This window comes from Notolepis coatsorum, assembly GCF_963971535.1.
Source record: "Notolepis coatsorum genome assembly, chromosome: 5".
NCBI lineage: Eukaryota > Metazoa > Chordata > Actinopteri > Aulopiformes > Paralepididae > Notolepis > Notolepis coatsorum.
The window spans coordinates 20,921,921-20,937,872 of NC_140169.1; the positions used below are offsets into that span (position 1 = coordinate 20,921,921).

The window sequence follows — 15,952 nt, forward strand, 5'->3', positions numbered from 1 at the left end:
ATCAGCTTGTTAACAGTGTAACAGCTCATGTTGTGTGTTTTAATTTGTCCAGGTTATTAGTAGGAGCTCCGGTGGCGAACTCCACATACAACCTGTCAGTGCGATCCCCTGGAGCCATCTACAAATGTCCTGTCACCGCTACTGAGACATCAGAATGTCAACAAATATATGCAGGTTGGTTCTGTTTGTGTGTGTGTGTGTGTGTGTGTGTGTGTGTGTGTGTGTGTGTGTGCATGTGCGAGAGAGAGAGAGAGAGAGAGAGAGAGAGAGACACACACACACACACACACACGCACACACGCACGCACACACACACACCACACACACACACACACATAGAGTTGAGGTTGAGAACGATGTGCACTTTCTCCTACATTGTGAAATAATGAACAACACTAGTGAGTCATTAATTTAAAAATGTACAGAAAGAATCTCAAACTTGTCTCTATTGAGAGAGGAGGAACAAATCCAAGTCCTCCTTAGGGAGGAGCCACTGACCAGCTGCCCTAGTCTGAGGGACAGTGTTGTGACTTAATCGTGTGTTATTTATTTATATTATGAGCCACATAACTACATGTACTGTATTTTACTGCTAATTAGCTTATTAGAGTTAAGCTTTTTATTTATGATTATTATTATTATTATTATTATGATTGTTGATGTTTTGTTTTGACATGATAATTTTACATTGTAATATGTTGTAAACTGCTTTAGCAATACTGTTAATTATTTGACATTCATGCCAATAATGCATCTTTGAACTTCGAACTAAATTGAATTGAACGGAATTGAACTGACTGATATCTATGTGTGTGTGTAGACCTGCCAGGTTGTGGGAAAACGTGTGAGGCGGAGAGCGACCACCAGTGGCTGGGAGTCAGTCTGACCGGAGGACCCAGAGACATACTGGTACTGGTGTACACGCACACACACACACACACACACACACCACACACCACACACCACACACCACACACCACACACCACACACACACACACCCCATCTGTCTGGCTAACCTGTCTGTCTGCCTGTCTCTGTCTGTCAGGCGTGCGGTCATCGATGGAAGAATGTGTTCTACAGTAGGAGAGACGTCCAGAGCAACAAGCTTCCTCATGGAGTCTGTTATCGCTATGGCAACGACCTCAGACAATCCAGACCCATGATACCCTGCTATAGAGGTACTTACCACACAGTTAATAACTCATAGTTAGAAGCAATGTTCTTCTGGTTCCTTCATTAGTATGATGACCTCACACAAGTGTGATATCTGATGATCTCAAATTAGTCATGTGACCCGTCACCTTTCTAATTAAGCTGTCTGTCTGTTTATATGATGTACCTGTCTATATGTCTGTCAATATGGTCTACCTGTCTATATGTCTGTCTACCTGTCTGTCTACCTGTCTATATGGTTTACATGTCTGTCTACATGTCTGTCTACCTGTCTCTATGTCTGTCTATATGGTCTACATGTCTGTCTACCTGTCTATATGTATGTCTATATGGTCTACATGTCTGTCTACCTGTCTATATGTATGTCTATATGGTCTACATGTCTGTCTATCTGTCTATATGTATGTCTATATGGTCTACATATCTGTCTACCTGTGTCTGTCTGTCTGTCTGTCTGTGTCTCAGACCACCACAAGAAGTTTGGAGAGGATTATTCTTCATGTCAAGCTGGAATTTCCAACTTCATCACTGAGGTAAAAACAAAAGAAAAACATCAGTGTATAATATGCTACATACCTGTTAGCTATCATGGCTGATCTGATATTAGTACTGACCTTTTAGCTAGTATGGCTGGTCTGATATCAGTACAGACCTATTAGCTAGCATGGCTAATCTGATATCAGTACAGATATGTTCGCTAGTGTTGCCTTTATCTAAGAATATTCAATAATGAAAGGTAGAATTCATCTTTCAAAGGTTTATTCAAAAATGAACAAGCAAAAGCATAAACAGAAAAAGAATACGTTGCAATGGAAAAATAATACATTGCAACAGGCAGAATATAGAGTTGTGTGGAGACGCCAAGACATTCAGCCAAGAACAGAGAGAAACAAGCGTCTTATATATTGTCACCGGTAAATTCTAAGCCAATAATATGGCTTTTCAGAAAATAGTATCAGAGAAACAAGACTAAACAAGGTTATAGATTTAGAATAGCAGACTTAAGGGATGGTCTAGATTAGAATTTCAGCTGAGTTTGACAGTTCTTCGTTTAGACTTTCGTCTCCTGCCTCAACAGGTGCTGACGTCCACATGAATTTGACCACATTCCTAGTATGTGTTACGAATAGGGGGAGAACAGAACCCAGTAAGCAGAAGGATGGAGGAACCCCAGAACTACAATATGACAGAGAACGAGACGGTGGTTGCTCTTCACAAAGGTGGTGTTCTATTTATTTCAGAACAGAGAAGGCAAGACTAAACTACAAATAACAAAAGAACATAAACGGTGCAGCAGTGCTGGTACTAGTGAAACAGAACTTGAGAATACGGAAAATAACAGTAAACAACAAAACACTACACTTACTCAGAATGACAACACAGTGCAACATGACGAGGGAGGAACAGGAAGTATGTCGCCACACAGAACAGAGGAAGACGACCTACTTAAATACTATGCTAATTATAAGTGACAACACCTGGTGAGGCCAGTCCAAACATACAGAAACAATAAACCACAAACTAGACTAAATCAATACACAACAATAACAAAGGCAATATCACAAACCACAACCAGACAAGGGGAAGACCATTACACAAGGAAAGGAAAATGCAAGGACAGCAAACATGAAGCAATCAAATCAACAATAACAAAGAAACACAAAATGGTGGCTTGTCTCATCTGGCCCATCTGATGCTGACCACTAGGAGGTAGGAGACCAATGTTAGGAGGGAGGAAATGTTCACTGTTCCTTTCATAACCGGCCCAGCCAGGGCCGGCCCTAGGAACGTTACAAGTATGTGCAAAATAGAATTGCCTTGTGTTAGCAAAAATAGCCAAAGTCTCACACTAGCATGGCTGGTCTGATATCAGTACAGACCTGTTAGCTAGCATGGCTGGTCTGATATCAGTACAGACCTGTTAGCTAGCATGGCTGATCTGATATCAGTACAGACCTGTTAGTTAGCATGACTGATCTTATATTACAAACTTTGGAATGTTTCTTTTCAAGATGTGTGCTGTGGAAGTGACTTTATAAATATAAGACCAAGTAGCCTACAGCCTCTGACAGGGTTTTAGTGCCACCAGGTCCTGGCATTAGTTAGCTAATGGTAAATAATACATTTCTTATCAGGACCTGATAATAATGGGAGCTCCTGGTACCGCATACTGGACCGGCTCAGTTCTGGTCTACAACATGTCTAGCGGGGCCATGTCTGCCTATCTGGAGGATGATGAGGGAAGTGAGAGAGCTGTGGCTTTCGGAAGCTACCTGGGTGAGTTCTCCTGGACCTACTAATATACCTACTGATAATGCTAGTACGGTAGTGTTATTACTGTATAGTACTATTATTTAGCTGGTGGTGTCTAACTGACCTAATGTACTTGTCCTAGTACTACTAACATTACTAACATTGTTGCTAATATGTTAGTAAAAGCAGACTAGGCATGTCTGGTTTCTGGAGCTGTATAGTTTGGAGGGTTCCTGGCCCTGGGTATAGGGACCCTGGGTATATAGGAGGGTTCATGGGTATATAGCATGGTTCCTGGGTATATAGGAGGGTTCCTGGGTATATAGGAGGGTTCCTGGGTATATAGGAGGGTTCCTGGGTATATAGCATGGTTCCTGAGTATATAGGAGGGTTCCTGGGTATATAGGAGGGTTCCCGGGTATATATGAAGGTTTCTGGGTATATAGGAAGGTTCCTGGGTATATATCATGGTTCCTGGGTATATAGGAGGGTTCCCGGGTATATAGGAAGGTTCCTGGGTATATAGGAGGGTTCCTGGGTATATAGGAGCGTTCCTGGGTATACAGGAAGGTTCCTGGGTATATAGGAGGGTTCCTGGGTATACAAGAAGGTTCCTGGGTATATAGGAGGGTTCCTGGGTATACAGGAAGGTTCCTGGGTATATAGGAAGGTTCCTGGGTATACAGGAGGGTTCCTGGGTATATAGGAGGGTTCCCGGTATATAGGAAGGTTCCTGGGTATATAGGAGGGTTCCTGGGTATATAGGAGCGTTCCTGGGTATACAGGAAGGTTCCTGGGTATATAGGAGGGTTCCTGGGTATACAAGAAGGTTCCTGGGTATATAGGAGGGTTCCTGGGTATACAGGAAGGTTCCTGGGTATATAGGAATGTTCCTGGGTATACAGGAGGGTTCCTGGGTATATAGGAGGGTTCCTGGGTATACATTTGGGTTCCTGGGTATATAGGAGGGTTCCTGGTATAATGTATATACAAACTATATTCTATATAGAATATAACTGTAGTAATCCAACAATTTGTCTGCCTGCCTGTCTGTCAGTCTATCTATTTATCTATAATATCTATATTAGTAGTACGAGCAGTTATTTTGTTGAGAAACGGCGTAGAACACAAACAGAAAGCCCCAAACCTGTCAGAGTAGCTCTGAGGCAGCAGCTTCAGAGCTGGTTAGGAGGCAGATGAAGATGTTTGATATTGTAGCTGAGGTTGTTTCCTTGATTTGAGAGGAAGTAGCCTTTATGTCCCCAGTGACCCGTCAACAGGAAGCTCAGAGATGTCTTCGTTATGGAGCCGCTGGCTTGGCTGAGCGCCAGAACACATGGCTGTGTTGTTCACACTAAAACAGCTCCTTCTTAATGACCGCCAGAGTTTCTATAGAACAGTCTGCAGCCTCTGCCAGGGTTTTTGAGCGCTCTGGCTAACCTTTCAAGACCTACAGAATATTCTGTGATATGACTATGAACACATGAAATATCTCAGATCCTAAAACAGATTAGGATCTCTACTTTCATCAGTGTTTCTAGCGTGTTCTGTTCTTTCATAATTGGTATAGTTGAATATAGGTTGTTTCCACCAAAAACAGCTGTCTGGGAACAGAAACAGAGAAAAATGCATTTTTGTGAAACAAGACTCAGTCAGAAAAGTGATTTGACCCTTTTATTTTGCCTTCAGTGACACATCACTGACATCAGACATCTGCACAACACTGATAAAGTGCTTTTGAACTTGCTTAAGTATAAAATAAGTACAAAAACAGGAATTAACAGCATATTAAAACTTTTCAGAGTTGTAATAGATCACTGTTGGCTGACCCGCATAATACTTTATCATAATACAAAATTATAAAAGAGAAAAGTGCATTTTCACATAAATAAAACAAATAAAACAAACAAAAAACACAATCAATAAAATCTGTCAGTATATTTTACTTTTGAGTGGTACAGTGTGGTACACTTCCCAGAATGTAAGGGGACCCCACAGCTCTTACACTGGAGCCTCGTCTCACTGTGCTTCTCCTTTCGGGCACAAACCCTGCATTTATTTGATGGGTTCGTTCGTTTGGGGGTGGGCGGGATCTGAACAAGATCATGGGCTGCAACATTGCCATTCAGCCTGCTCTGAGGGTCGGTGTTGTGTGGTGCCCTAGGATTGTGTTCAGGTGGGTTATCAGGTGGGTCATCACTTGCTTACTCTGGGGCATGTCTCAAAGTGGTCCAGGACTTGACTACACTTAGAATGAATGAGTACACATTTACAGTTGTCACCTGGGTTCTTTGCTTTGCTGGTGAACGCATTGAATATACAGATCTGAAACAGATACACTACAAATTTGTTGGTCCACCTAGCTGACTTCCTGACAAAAGGATAGTAACTTATGTTTTGGTCCAGCCTGTCAACTCCATTCATGGACTGGTTGTATTCAACCACACAAGCTGGCTTCTCTTGTGGCACTTTCTCTCTGTGGACTTTCTCCTTCACCAGAACAGTTTGCATCTCATCCTGGTGGAGTGTTGTGATCATTCTCACAATGCATGTGTCCCGCCATGCCAACAACATCGCTGTCATTGTGACGCATAATTCTCTCCCCAATTTTCAGGCCAGAATTTGTCACCTCTCTAATAGCTGGTGGTTCTTCCTCAGGGTGCCACACACATGGGTTTGAAGACCAAGAAGAAGTTGGCACATTTGCACAGAGTTCTAGTAGTTGTGTCCGTGTACAACCTGTAGTCGTAACCTGCTAGGCCATCGAGCAGAAAGACAAGTGTCTTCTAGGGAAGAATATTGTCCACAATATGGCTTCATACTGAAGCAGTACCCTGTCTCAGAGTCACACAGAATGTATGACTTGATGCCATATTTGATGGGCTTTTGGGGATTGTACACCTTGAAAGCTATAGGCGCCCACGCCACAGAAGCATCCCTTCATCTATGCTGATGTTTTCACTAGGAACCAACATGTCTCTGAATTTGGCGAGTAGGTAGTCCAAGACTGGGCGGACTTTGTACAGCCTGTCAGTAGTATCACTCAAGTCATTGTCACTGAAGTGCAGAAACCTCCAAATGATCTGAAACCTATTCCGAGACATGGTTTTACTGAAGTACAGGGTAGCTATAGGCTCATCGTCAGTAGACCAATACATTTCAAGGTCAGGCTTGTGCACAATACCGGTGAGAAACAAAAGGCCAAAGAAGCTCTTTAGTTCTCCAACTGTGACTTCTTTCCATGCATGTGTTCTGGCCTGTGGATGCTGACCTTCTTCAGCTCTAATGTACTACTCTGTATACAGATTGGTTTGAACACATATGGTCTGGAGCAGCTCATCAGACATAAATAGCTCCAGAAAGTCAACTGGTTGATCCGACTGAAGATCAGCAGCACCGTTGCGAGGACTCGGATTGGCAGTGAAGGGGATGTCCTTTGGCTGCCAGTTTGCGTTAAGCCACACAGGAGGATCTGCAGCTGGGCCGCTTTTACGGGGCCTGCCACCAGCTGTAAATGATAGAAATACGTAATTACCATAAAATAAATTTTTTTATTTGTGTGGTAAAAGTGTGATGAGCAGAAAAGGTTCTTACCTCTTTTACCGCCGACAGGTGGTACTGCAGTAGAAGAGGTTAGCTTAGCTGTTCCTCACTCGACTGTGTGTCTGAAACACAGTCAAATATCAGAGTCACGCCTCTTGTTACAAAGGATCAGATTAAACCGAATATATATATTTATTGATTGATATATATTGCATAATATTTGTATATCGTTTGATATCCCTTGTATATTCCTTGTACATATACACGGAATATCCCTTTAGCCTAGTACAGACCATAATATTTCATTCTCCTATTGGACAGCGGTCCACAGGCGCCAAGGCCATGCCTCCAGAGTCAGGTTCAAAGCCACCGTCAAGACATGTCTGTACATGCCCGGCCTTGCCCAAGAATACAAGACAGAAATGAGGTTGGCACTAGATTGTTCGCCGTGCATATAAATATGGCGCAGGTGAATACAGAAGCACTTAGTCTTAGAGAAACTTAGTGTTGTTACCCAATAAGTTGAAGCCTCACCCACGATACGACGTGCGGTGAAGTATGGCCTGTTTGGCCCCAAATAGAGCATTGAGACCGCGTGCGAATTAATAACTGAATTGTCAGAGTTTGGCGCTATACCGTCGAGTGCGACATATTTCTATTAAGTCAGTAATAGTCTATTTGTGTATAGTGTATCGTGCGGCTAAAGTTCTACAGTGACCAGCATCACCAACGCTTCCTCGTATCAGCTAGAGTGCTTATCCAGGCTGGGCTGCTTCATGGCGCTTTCACCCGAGGAGCCCTAGACGAGAACCGTGTGGACATGTACACTGGATTAATCTACCCGACGACTACATAGCCCTTTGCGGCTGGATTATATTTGCTTTTGGTCCTGTGATTAATGGAGCGGAGAATCGCAGACGCCTACACGTGTGTGGGATTTACCCTGTGAGGAGCCACGTCGAGTCTGCGCCTCAGAGAGCCTGAGGCAGGCTAGCTTTCTTCCCTGTGGATCTACAGGCTACGGAGAACAGCTGTATTCGTCTGTGGATCAAGATCTTATTGCACCGTCTCCCGTACTCGGAGTCTCCTTATCATCGTTGACCCAGGCTCTACTACCGACAGATCCTCTACCCCTGCTGGCTTACAACCGGGGGGACCCTTCCAGTATCTCCCGCTATATATCACTAGTGCACCATAGATATAATTCCCTAAGATTCAGGTTGTATAATTACCTCCTGCGTAACCAGAGAATGGACATTCATTATTGATTTGCCTACGCACATTCCTTTGCCTTATAAGCGCATTCAAAGTAAATTAGAGAAGTATATTAGGTACCTTTTGCTGCAATAAATACTTAATTATAACTTTGTGTGGAACCGATTCATTGTGGGAAGTGTTCATCATATATATATATATCATGTACTGTATGGCCAGTAATTAAAGTACATAAGACGGTAGTGGTTTAATGATACCATACTTATCAATACAGTCAGGGAATTGTACCCCTCAGTTACAATTGGTCCTTCGAGCCGGAGGGTAACTAGCGTAATATTAATATAGTGGTATTAATATTGACATGGCCAATGATGAACACTCCACAAAACGGTTCTCCTAAAGTAGATCGCCCGCAGCGTAGACGGCAGACACCTCAGTACTTAGAGGATTACGTTGCCAATATACTACCTAGCTTTCTACAGGAAAAAGTAGATAGTAAAATTATGTCCGACCCTATCGACCAGGTTACCCCGCCAATAGAGGCCCTAGTGGGTTCTAACGTAACTGACCAAGCTCACGGTAGGGACCAGGAGGGACCCGACATGACTTTACCCCCCGCCAAGACCGAAGAAGTAGTCCCCGGAGAGCTCCAGGATAAAGACAGCCCTCCAGGGATGGAACTCGACCCGCTACAAGAAGAGGCGAGCACCCCGGAGATGGATCTCCAGGACTCGCCACAGGAGAACAGATCTCCAACGAGTACTGCCAGGAGCGGATCACCCCAACCAGCGTCTTCCCCCAGCGAGGCGGACAAGATGCTGGCACAGGCATTCCTCGCCAGCTTGGCAGCCTCAACAGAGCGCGATCGACTCCAAGCACAGACGCTTAGTGAGCGCGAACATTCTTCCATGGAAAGAGAACGCCTTCAAGCGCAGCAACGGAGCGACGAAGATCGTATACGTCTAGAGATTAGACGCCTTCAGACGGAAGAGAATATGGGAAGGGACCGGGCCGAAGCCCAGCGCGCCGCCGCCGAAGCCCAGCGCGCCGCTGCCGGTGCCCAAAGAGAAGCAGAGCGCGACCTCGCTCTCACCAAGCGCGAAGCCGAGCGCGACCGATTACAAGCGCAGATAATGGAGCAGCTGATCACCAGGGCAACACCCCCTCCCTCCGCACAGGGTTCCAGGGCCTCGTCAAGACAAGGGTCAAGGGCACCCTCCCCTACCCGATCAAGCGACCCTGAGCCCGACCACCAGAGAGAGCCTATACCCCCCTCCGAACTCCTTCCCCGACCGGTCCAAGTGAGACCCAGCTACAAGGAATAAACGGTCTACACCGCGGAGAGGCTAAATAGACGACTACAGGATCTAGAGGACCTGCCAGAGGAAGAAGAAGAGGGAGAGGAGGAGAGTCAAGCCCGACAGCAGCACAGTACTCCACAGGACCAGGAGGTCCAGTACAGCCCAGGCTCTACCCCCGCGGCTCTGCGCTACAGACCCCCGACTCAATTCACGGGTGAGCTTGACGCACGACCAGCCCCGAGGAACAGCACCTGGATACGCGGGCCATGGTACCCAGCAGGTACCAGCCCACCAAGAGGCGTAAGAGGAGACTCGCCTAGGAGGCCTCTCTTCCAACGCTCACCGATGTGCCAGCCATCCATGGCATCATACATTGGCACACCGACGTTTCCGGACTTCACACATGAGAACAGAGCACAGTACACGGAGCTACGAATGTGCTTAGAGACAATGATGTCCGATGTAGCTGATGAACCGTACAAGTATGCTATCCTACTGAAGCACCTCAAGGTGCCCCGAGCGCACAATATAGCGCTGGCCTATGCCACCTCTACTACCCCATACACAGCGGCTCTAGCAGCACTCGACCAAAGATATGGACGCATATGGGACTACGTAATACAAGAGATAAGGCATATTGACCGCCTACCCCCAGCCACAGACAATCGCTCACTAGATGACCTGTCTATCAAGGTACAATCCCTGGTAGGGATGCTGGGGGCGCAAAGAGAAAAGGGTATGCACGAACTGTACGCGAACTCTAATGTCGAGAGGATTTTAGAGAAGCTTCCGCCCGCCCGACAAGAGCGCTTCAGGCGGCAAAGAGACCACCGTGATCCTAACGGTCCCGAGCCATCCCTCCTAGACCTAGCCGACTTCCTGGCGAGAGAAGTCAACAGCCTACGGTTGGATACGTTCATGCGGAGCACAACAAGCTCCAGAGAGGGACCTAGGAGAGCAAACGATGGCCGCAGATTGGTGACCGTCATGCACCAATCAGAATCAGTACCGAGCAGCAAGAACCACAGTACCCCCTCGATGAAAGTGAAGTGGAAGATGGTGTGCCCGTACTGCGAAAAGGAACACTGGTTGTCACAATGTGACACGTTCAAGAAGATGACCGCCGACGAGGTGAGTCAATGGATAAAGTCCAACCGACGCTGTTACCGATGTGCGCGCAGTCACATGGCAGCCGATTGCCGCTTAAAGAAGAGGTGTAGTCGGTGTGACGGAGCCCACCTAGATGTCCTACACGACAGTAACACAAGAAAGCCTGCACCCTCAAGCAGCACAAAGGCAAGTGTTATGTACATTGACCCCGCCAGCAGCGGGGGCGCCCGGGTGCTCTTAAAGGTGGTCCGCGTAACACTGAGTTACCAAGATAAGGTCATGGACACTTACTCCGTCCTTGACGACGGGTCAGAGAAGACCCTTCTCCTCGCGTCCGCTGCGGCCCAGCTGGGGCTGCGGGGGAGCGAAAACCAGATGACGATTCGGACAATAAGAAGAGATCTAAAGACGATAAAGGGCGAGAATGTCTCCTTCACTATCGCAGCAAGCGGGCAGCCAGAGAGACGGTATAGGATTACTAACGCTTTCACCAGCCAAGAAATAGGCCTGTCGCAGTACACCTACCCCATCGCCAAGCTGATGGATAAATATGTGCACCTGCGTCAACTACCTATACCGCTCATAGACGGTGCCACCCCGACCCTGCTGATAGGCTCCGACCATGCAGACCTCATCGTCCCGATAGACCGGGTCCACACAGGGCCCAGAGGCTGTCCTGCAGCAGTCGAGACCCGCCTAGGATGGACATTACAAGGCCCCCTCGCTAAGTCTCTTAACCGAACAGCAGCCACTAACTGCCTCCACTCCAGAGTGACAGAAGAAGACACCACCCTCCTACAGCATGTCGAGAGGCTATGGACACTAGAGACAATGCCCTTTAAGAATGAAAAGAAAGACATTCGTTCCAAGGAAGACATTTACGCTATAGCCCTCCTCGAGCAGGAGACAAAGAGAGTCAAAGTCAACGGAGTGATGAGATACGCAACTCCACTCCTGAGGCGAGAGGGTATGCCTACCTTCCACGCCCCAAAAGAAGCGACGGAGCGGTATCTATTGAACACAGAGCGGCGCCTAGCCAGAGACCCCGCTCAAGAGACTGTGTACCGTGCTGAGATTAACAAGCTAATCCCAGCGGGACACATAAAGAAAATTGACATTAAAGAGGCCGATCAGACGACCGAATCATGGTACGTGCCGCACCACAAAGTCCACCACAACGGCAAGGATCGTATTGTGTTCAACTGCAGCTACCAGATCGGATCACAAAATCTGAATAAAGAGCTCTTGCCCGGCCCAACACTCGGCCCCTCTCTACTAGGCGTGTTACTACGTTTCCGCCAAGACAAGGTGGCCATCAGCGGCGACATCAAAGGGATGTTCCTGCAGGTGAGACTAGTGGAGGAGGACAAGCCCCTGCTGGAGAGAGAGGATCGGGGATGAGCAACCAGCCATCTATCAATGGGAAGTCCTCCCTTTCGGAACCACATGCAGCCCATGCTGTGCTACGTTTGCACTGCAAAAGCACGTCGCAGAGGATCCAGCAGCTGATGAAGAGGTCCGACAAAGTGTAGGAAATAGTTTCTACGTGGACAACTGTCTGCAAAGCGTCTCGACGCCAGAAGAAGCCGAGGCCCTTCTACTCAAGCTCTGCGCCTCCCTGATCAAAGGCGGCTTTGATCTCAGGCAGTGGGCCAGCAGCGACCCGCAAGTATTGCGCAGCCTCTCCCCCGAGGACAAGGCAGCAAGCAGCGAGACCTGGATGGCGACCATCCCAGGAGAAGCCCAAGAAATGACATTAGGACTAGTCTGGCGCTTCAAAACAGACTCGCTCCATTATAAACACACACCCCTGACCAAGGAGCAGGGAAGGTCGACTGCACTACCGACCACCAGACGGAGTGTATACAGAACACTCGCCAGACAATATGACCCGTTGGGATGTATTCTACCTTACACCACCAGGGCAAAGATGATTGTAAGAGCGTTATGGGACAAGGACCAGGGCTGGGACGACCCCATACCCGAGCACCTTGCGTCCACATGGAGAGAGTGGGAGACGGAACTCAGCTCACTCCCAGGTGTCAACATACGCCGCAGCTACTTCCCACCCACAGTGAGGCCGGAGACGTGCCAGATGGACCTGCACGTCTTCAGCGACGCCTCCGAAGTAGCCTACGGTTCGGTGGCCTACTTGCGTGCCCGAGAGGAGGGAGGAGAAATACATACTGCTTTCATCCTGGCTCGCTCAAGAATAGCCCCACGAAAGCAACAATCTATCCCGCGTCTAGAGCTCTGCACAGCCCTAGCAGGAGCGCAACTCGCCACGTTAATCCAACGTGAACTCACCATTCCGGTGCAAAGAACAATCTTGTGGTCAGACTCCACGACAGTACTCACATGGATCCGGTCCGATTCGTGCAGATACAAGGTCTTCGTGGGAGTCAGAGTCACAGAGATTCAAGATTTAACAGAAGTAGCAAGCTGGAGGTATGTGGACACAAAACACAACCCAGCTGACGTCATCACCCGGGGAATGTCCCTGGATGACCTCACCCGTCACAACCTATACAGTGACGGGCCAGAGTTCCTCAAGCTCCCGGAAGAAGAGTGGCCTACACCCACCCCACGGGAAGCAAGTAAAGAGGAGGCCGAAAACAAGAAATCTATGTTCTGTGGATTGAACACACTCGTCTCCACAGACCCCGACATAGACGATTGCCTCACCCTAGAGAGTGCGCAGCTAAAGACATTCCTGTGGCACCACCCAGAGGTTCAGCTCACTACTGACATTACTGCAGCTGACTACGAAGAAGCAGAACTTCTTCTACTACAACAAGCCCAGAGAGACTCGTTTCCCGATGAGCTAGGCTGTCTACAGTGAGCAAAGCCCGTCCCATCAGACAGCAGACTGCTCCACCTAGCCCCCGAGAGCGACGCCCATGGTCTCATCAGAGTGGGTGGTTGTCTGCGGAGAGCTCCAGACTTACCGGATGACGTCAAGTACCCGATAGTCTTAAACAGCCGACACAAGGTCACAGAGCTGATCATAAAGAAATACGACGAGGATGTGCATCACGCCGGGGCAGAGAGAGTCTTCGCGGAGATCAGACTTCGTTATTGGATACTGCAAGGGAGAGAAGCAGTGCGGCGCTTCCAGCGAACCTGTCTAGACTGTCGTAAGTGGCGAGCGCAGCCCAGTATACCCCGGATGGCTGACCTACCTCCCTGTCGCCTCCGACTCGGCGACAAGCCTTTTCACTCCACCGGTATGGACTGTTTCGGCCTGCTGTATATAAAGAAAGGAAGAGGAACCGAGAAGCGGTGGGGTATTGTATTCAAATGCATGACCACCCGAGCGATGCATATAGAACTCCTTCCAACCATGAGCACAGACTCATTCCTTATGGCCTTCCGAAGATTCACATCGCGGAAAGGCAAACCGTCTATACTATTGTCCGATCACGGGACAAACTTCAAAGGCGGAGAAAGAGAGCTGAGAGAGAGCTTCCAAGCTATGGGCCCAGAACTTAAGACCCACCTCGCTCCATCCCAGATTGACTTCCAGTTTAATCCCCCGAGTGCACCTCACTTCGGTGGAACTTGGGAACGAGAAGTACGTTCAATAAAGACAGCCCTGTACGCCGTGCTTGGGGCCCAGACCGTGACGGAAGAAGTCCTAATGACAGTCCTCACGGAGATCGAGGGAGTATTGAACTCAAAGCCCCTCGGTTACGTCTCAAGTGATGTAGCAGATGTCGACCCAGTCACCCCCAACACACTCTTGATGGAGCGGCTGGACCCCGCGCTACCACAGACAATGTACAGGCCTGAAGAAGCGAACGGCCGAAGAATGTGGAGGTACAGTCAAGTATTGGCTGACAAGTTTTGGAACAGCTTCCTACTCCACTATCTACCGTCTCTACAGACCCGCCAGAAATGGGTGAAAGAGAGAGACAATTTGACAGAAGGAACAGTCGTCATGATTATCGACCAGTCACTACCCCGAGCTATGTGGCCGGCTGGCCGCGTAAGCAAAGTGATCACCGGTGCCGACGGAAAGGTCCGAGCAGCCGAAGTGCTCGTCCAAGGACGGATCTACACCCGACCCGTGGCGAGGCTAATAGAACTGCCAAGGCTCCCCGATACTATCGATGACGACCATGACCCCATGACTTTGTGAACTGCCCGACCCCTCACAACAGACATTGAGTAGTGGACAGTGCGGTTAATCTGTCTCTGCTTAGCTAATTAGGTGGGACTAATTAGGAGGCGGCTGTTACAAAGGATCAGATTAAACCGAATATATATATTTATTGATTGATATATATTGCATAATATTTGTATATCGTTTGATATCCCTTGTATATTCCTTGTACATATACACGGAATATCCCTTTAGCCTAGTACAGACCATAATATTTCATTCTCCTATTGGACAGCGGTCCACAGGCGCCAAGGCCATGCCTCCAGAGTCAGGTTCAAAGCCACCGTCAAGACATGTCTGTACATGCCCGGCCTTGCCCAAGAATACAAGACAGAAATGAGGTTGGCACTAGATTGTTCGCCGTGCATATAAATATGGCGCAGGTGAATACAGAAGCACTTAGTCTTAGAGAAACTTAGTGTTGTTACCCAATAAGTTGAAGCCTCACCCACGATACGACGTGCAGTGAAGTATGGCCTGTTTGGCCCCAAATAGAGCATTGAGACCGCGTGCGAATTAATAACTGAATTGTCAGAGTTTGGCGCTATACTGTCGAGTGCGACATATTTCTATTAAGTCAGTAATAGTCTATTTGTGTATAGTGTATCGTGCGGCTAAAGTTCTACAGTGACCAGCATCACCAACGCTTCCTCGTATCAGCTAGAGTGCTTATCCAGGCTGGGCTGCTTCATGGCGCTTTCACCCGAGGAGCCCTAGACGAGAACCGTGTGGACATGTACACTGGATTAATCTACCCGACGACTACATAGCCCTTTGCGGCTGGATTATATTTGCTTTTGGTCCTGTGATTAATGGAGCGGAGAATCGCCGACGCCTACACGTGTGTGGGATTTACCCTGTGAGGAGCCACGTCGAGTCTGCGCCTCAGAGAGCCTGAGGCAGGCTAGCTTTCTTCCCTGTGGATCTACAGGCTACGGAGAACAGCTGTATTCATCTGTGGATCAAGATCTTATTGCAACGTCTCCCGTACTCAGAGTCTCCTTATCATCGTTGACCCAGGCTCTACTACCGACAGATCCTCTACCCCTGCTGGCTTACAACCGGGGGGACCCTTCCAGTATCTCCCGCTATATATCACTAGTGCACCATAGATATAATTCCCTAAGATTCAGGTTGTATAATTACCTCCTGCGTAACCAGAGAATGGACATTCATTATTGATTTGCCTAC

General features: G+C 47.8%; 1 protein-coding gene across 1 annotated transcript in view; it reads left to right on the top strand.

The window, feature by feature from the left end:
- The window catches only part of itga4 (integrin alpha 4), a 205,085-nt gene that overhangs the window by 28,658 nt on the left and 160,475 nt on the right, over window positions 1-15,952 (top strand). Inside the window, exons 2-6 of the mRNA XM_084314032.1 lie at window positions 53-174; window positions 821-909; window positions 1,047-1,179; window positions 1,640-1,707; window positions 3,310-3,451. Coding sequence (XP_084170158.1) covers window positions 53-174; window positions 821-909; window positions 1,047-1,179; window positions 1,640-1,707; window positions 3,310-3,451 — 554 coding nt within the window. The remainder of the gene's footprint in view (window positions 1-52; window positions 175-820; window positions 910-1,046; window positions 1,180-1,639; window positions 1,708-3,309; window positions 3,452-15,952) is intronic.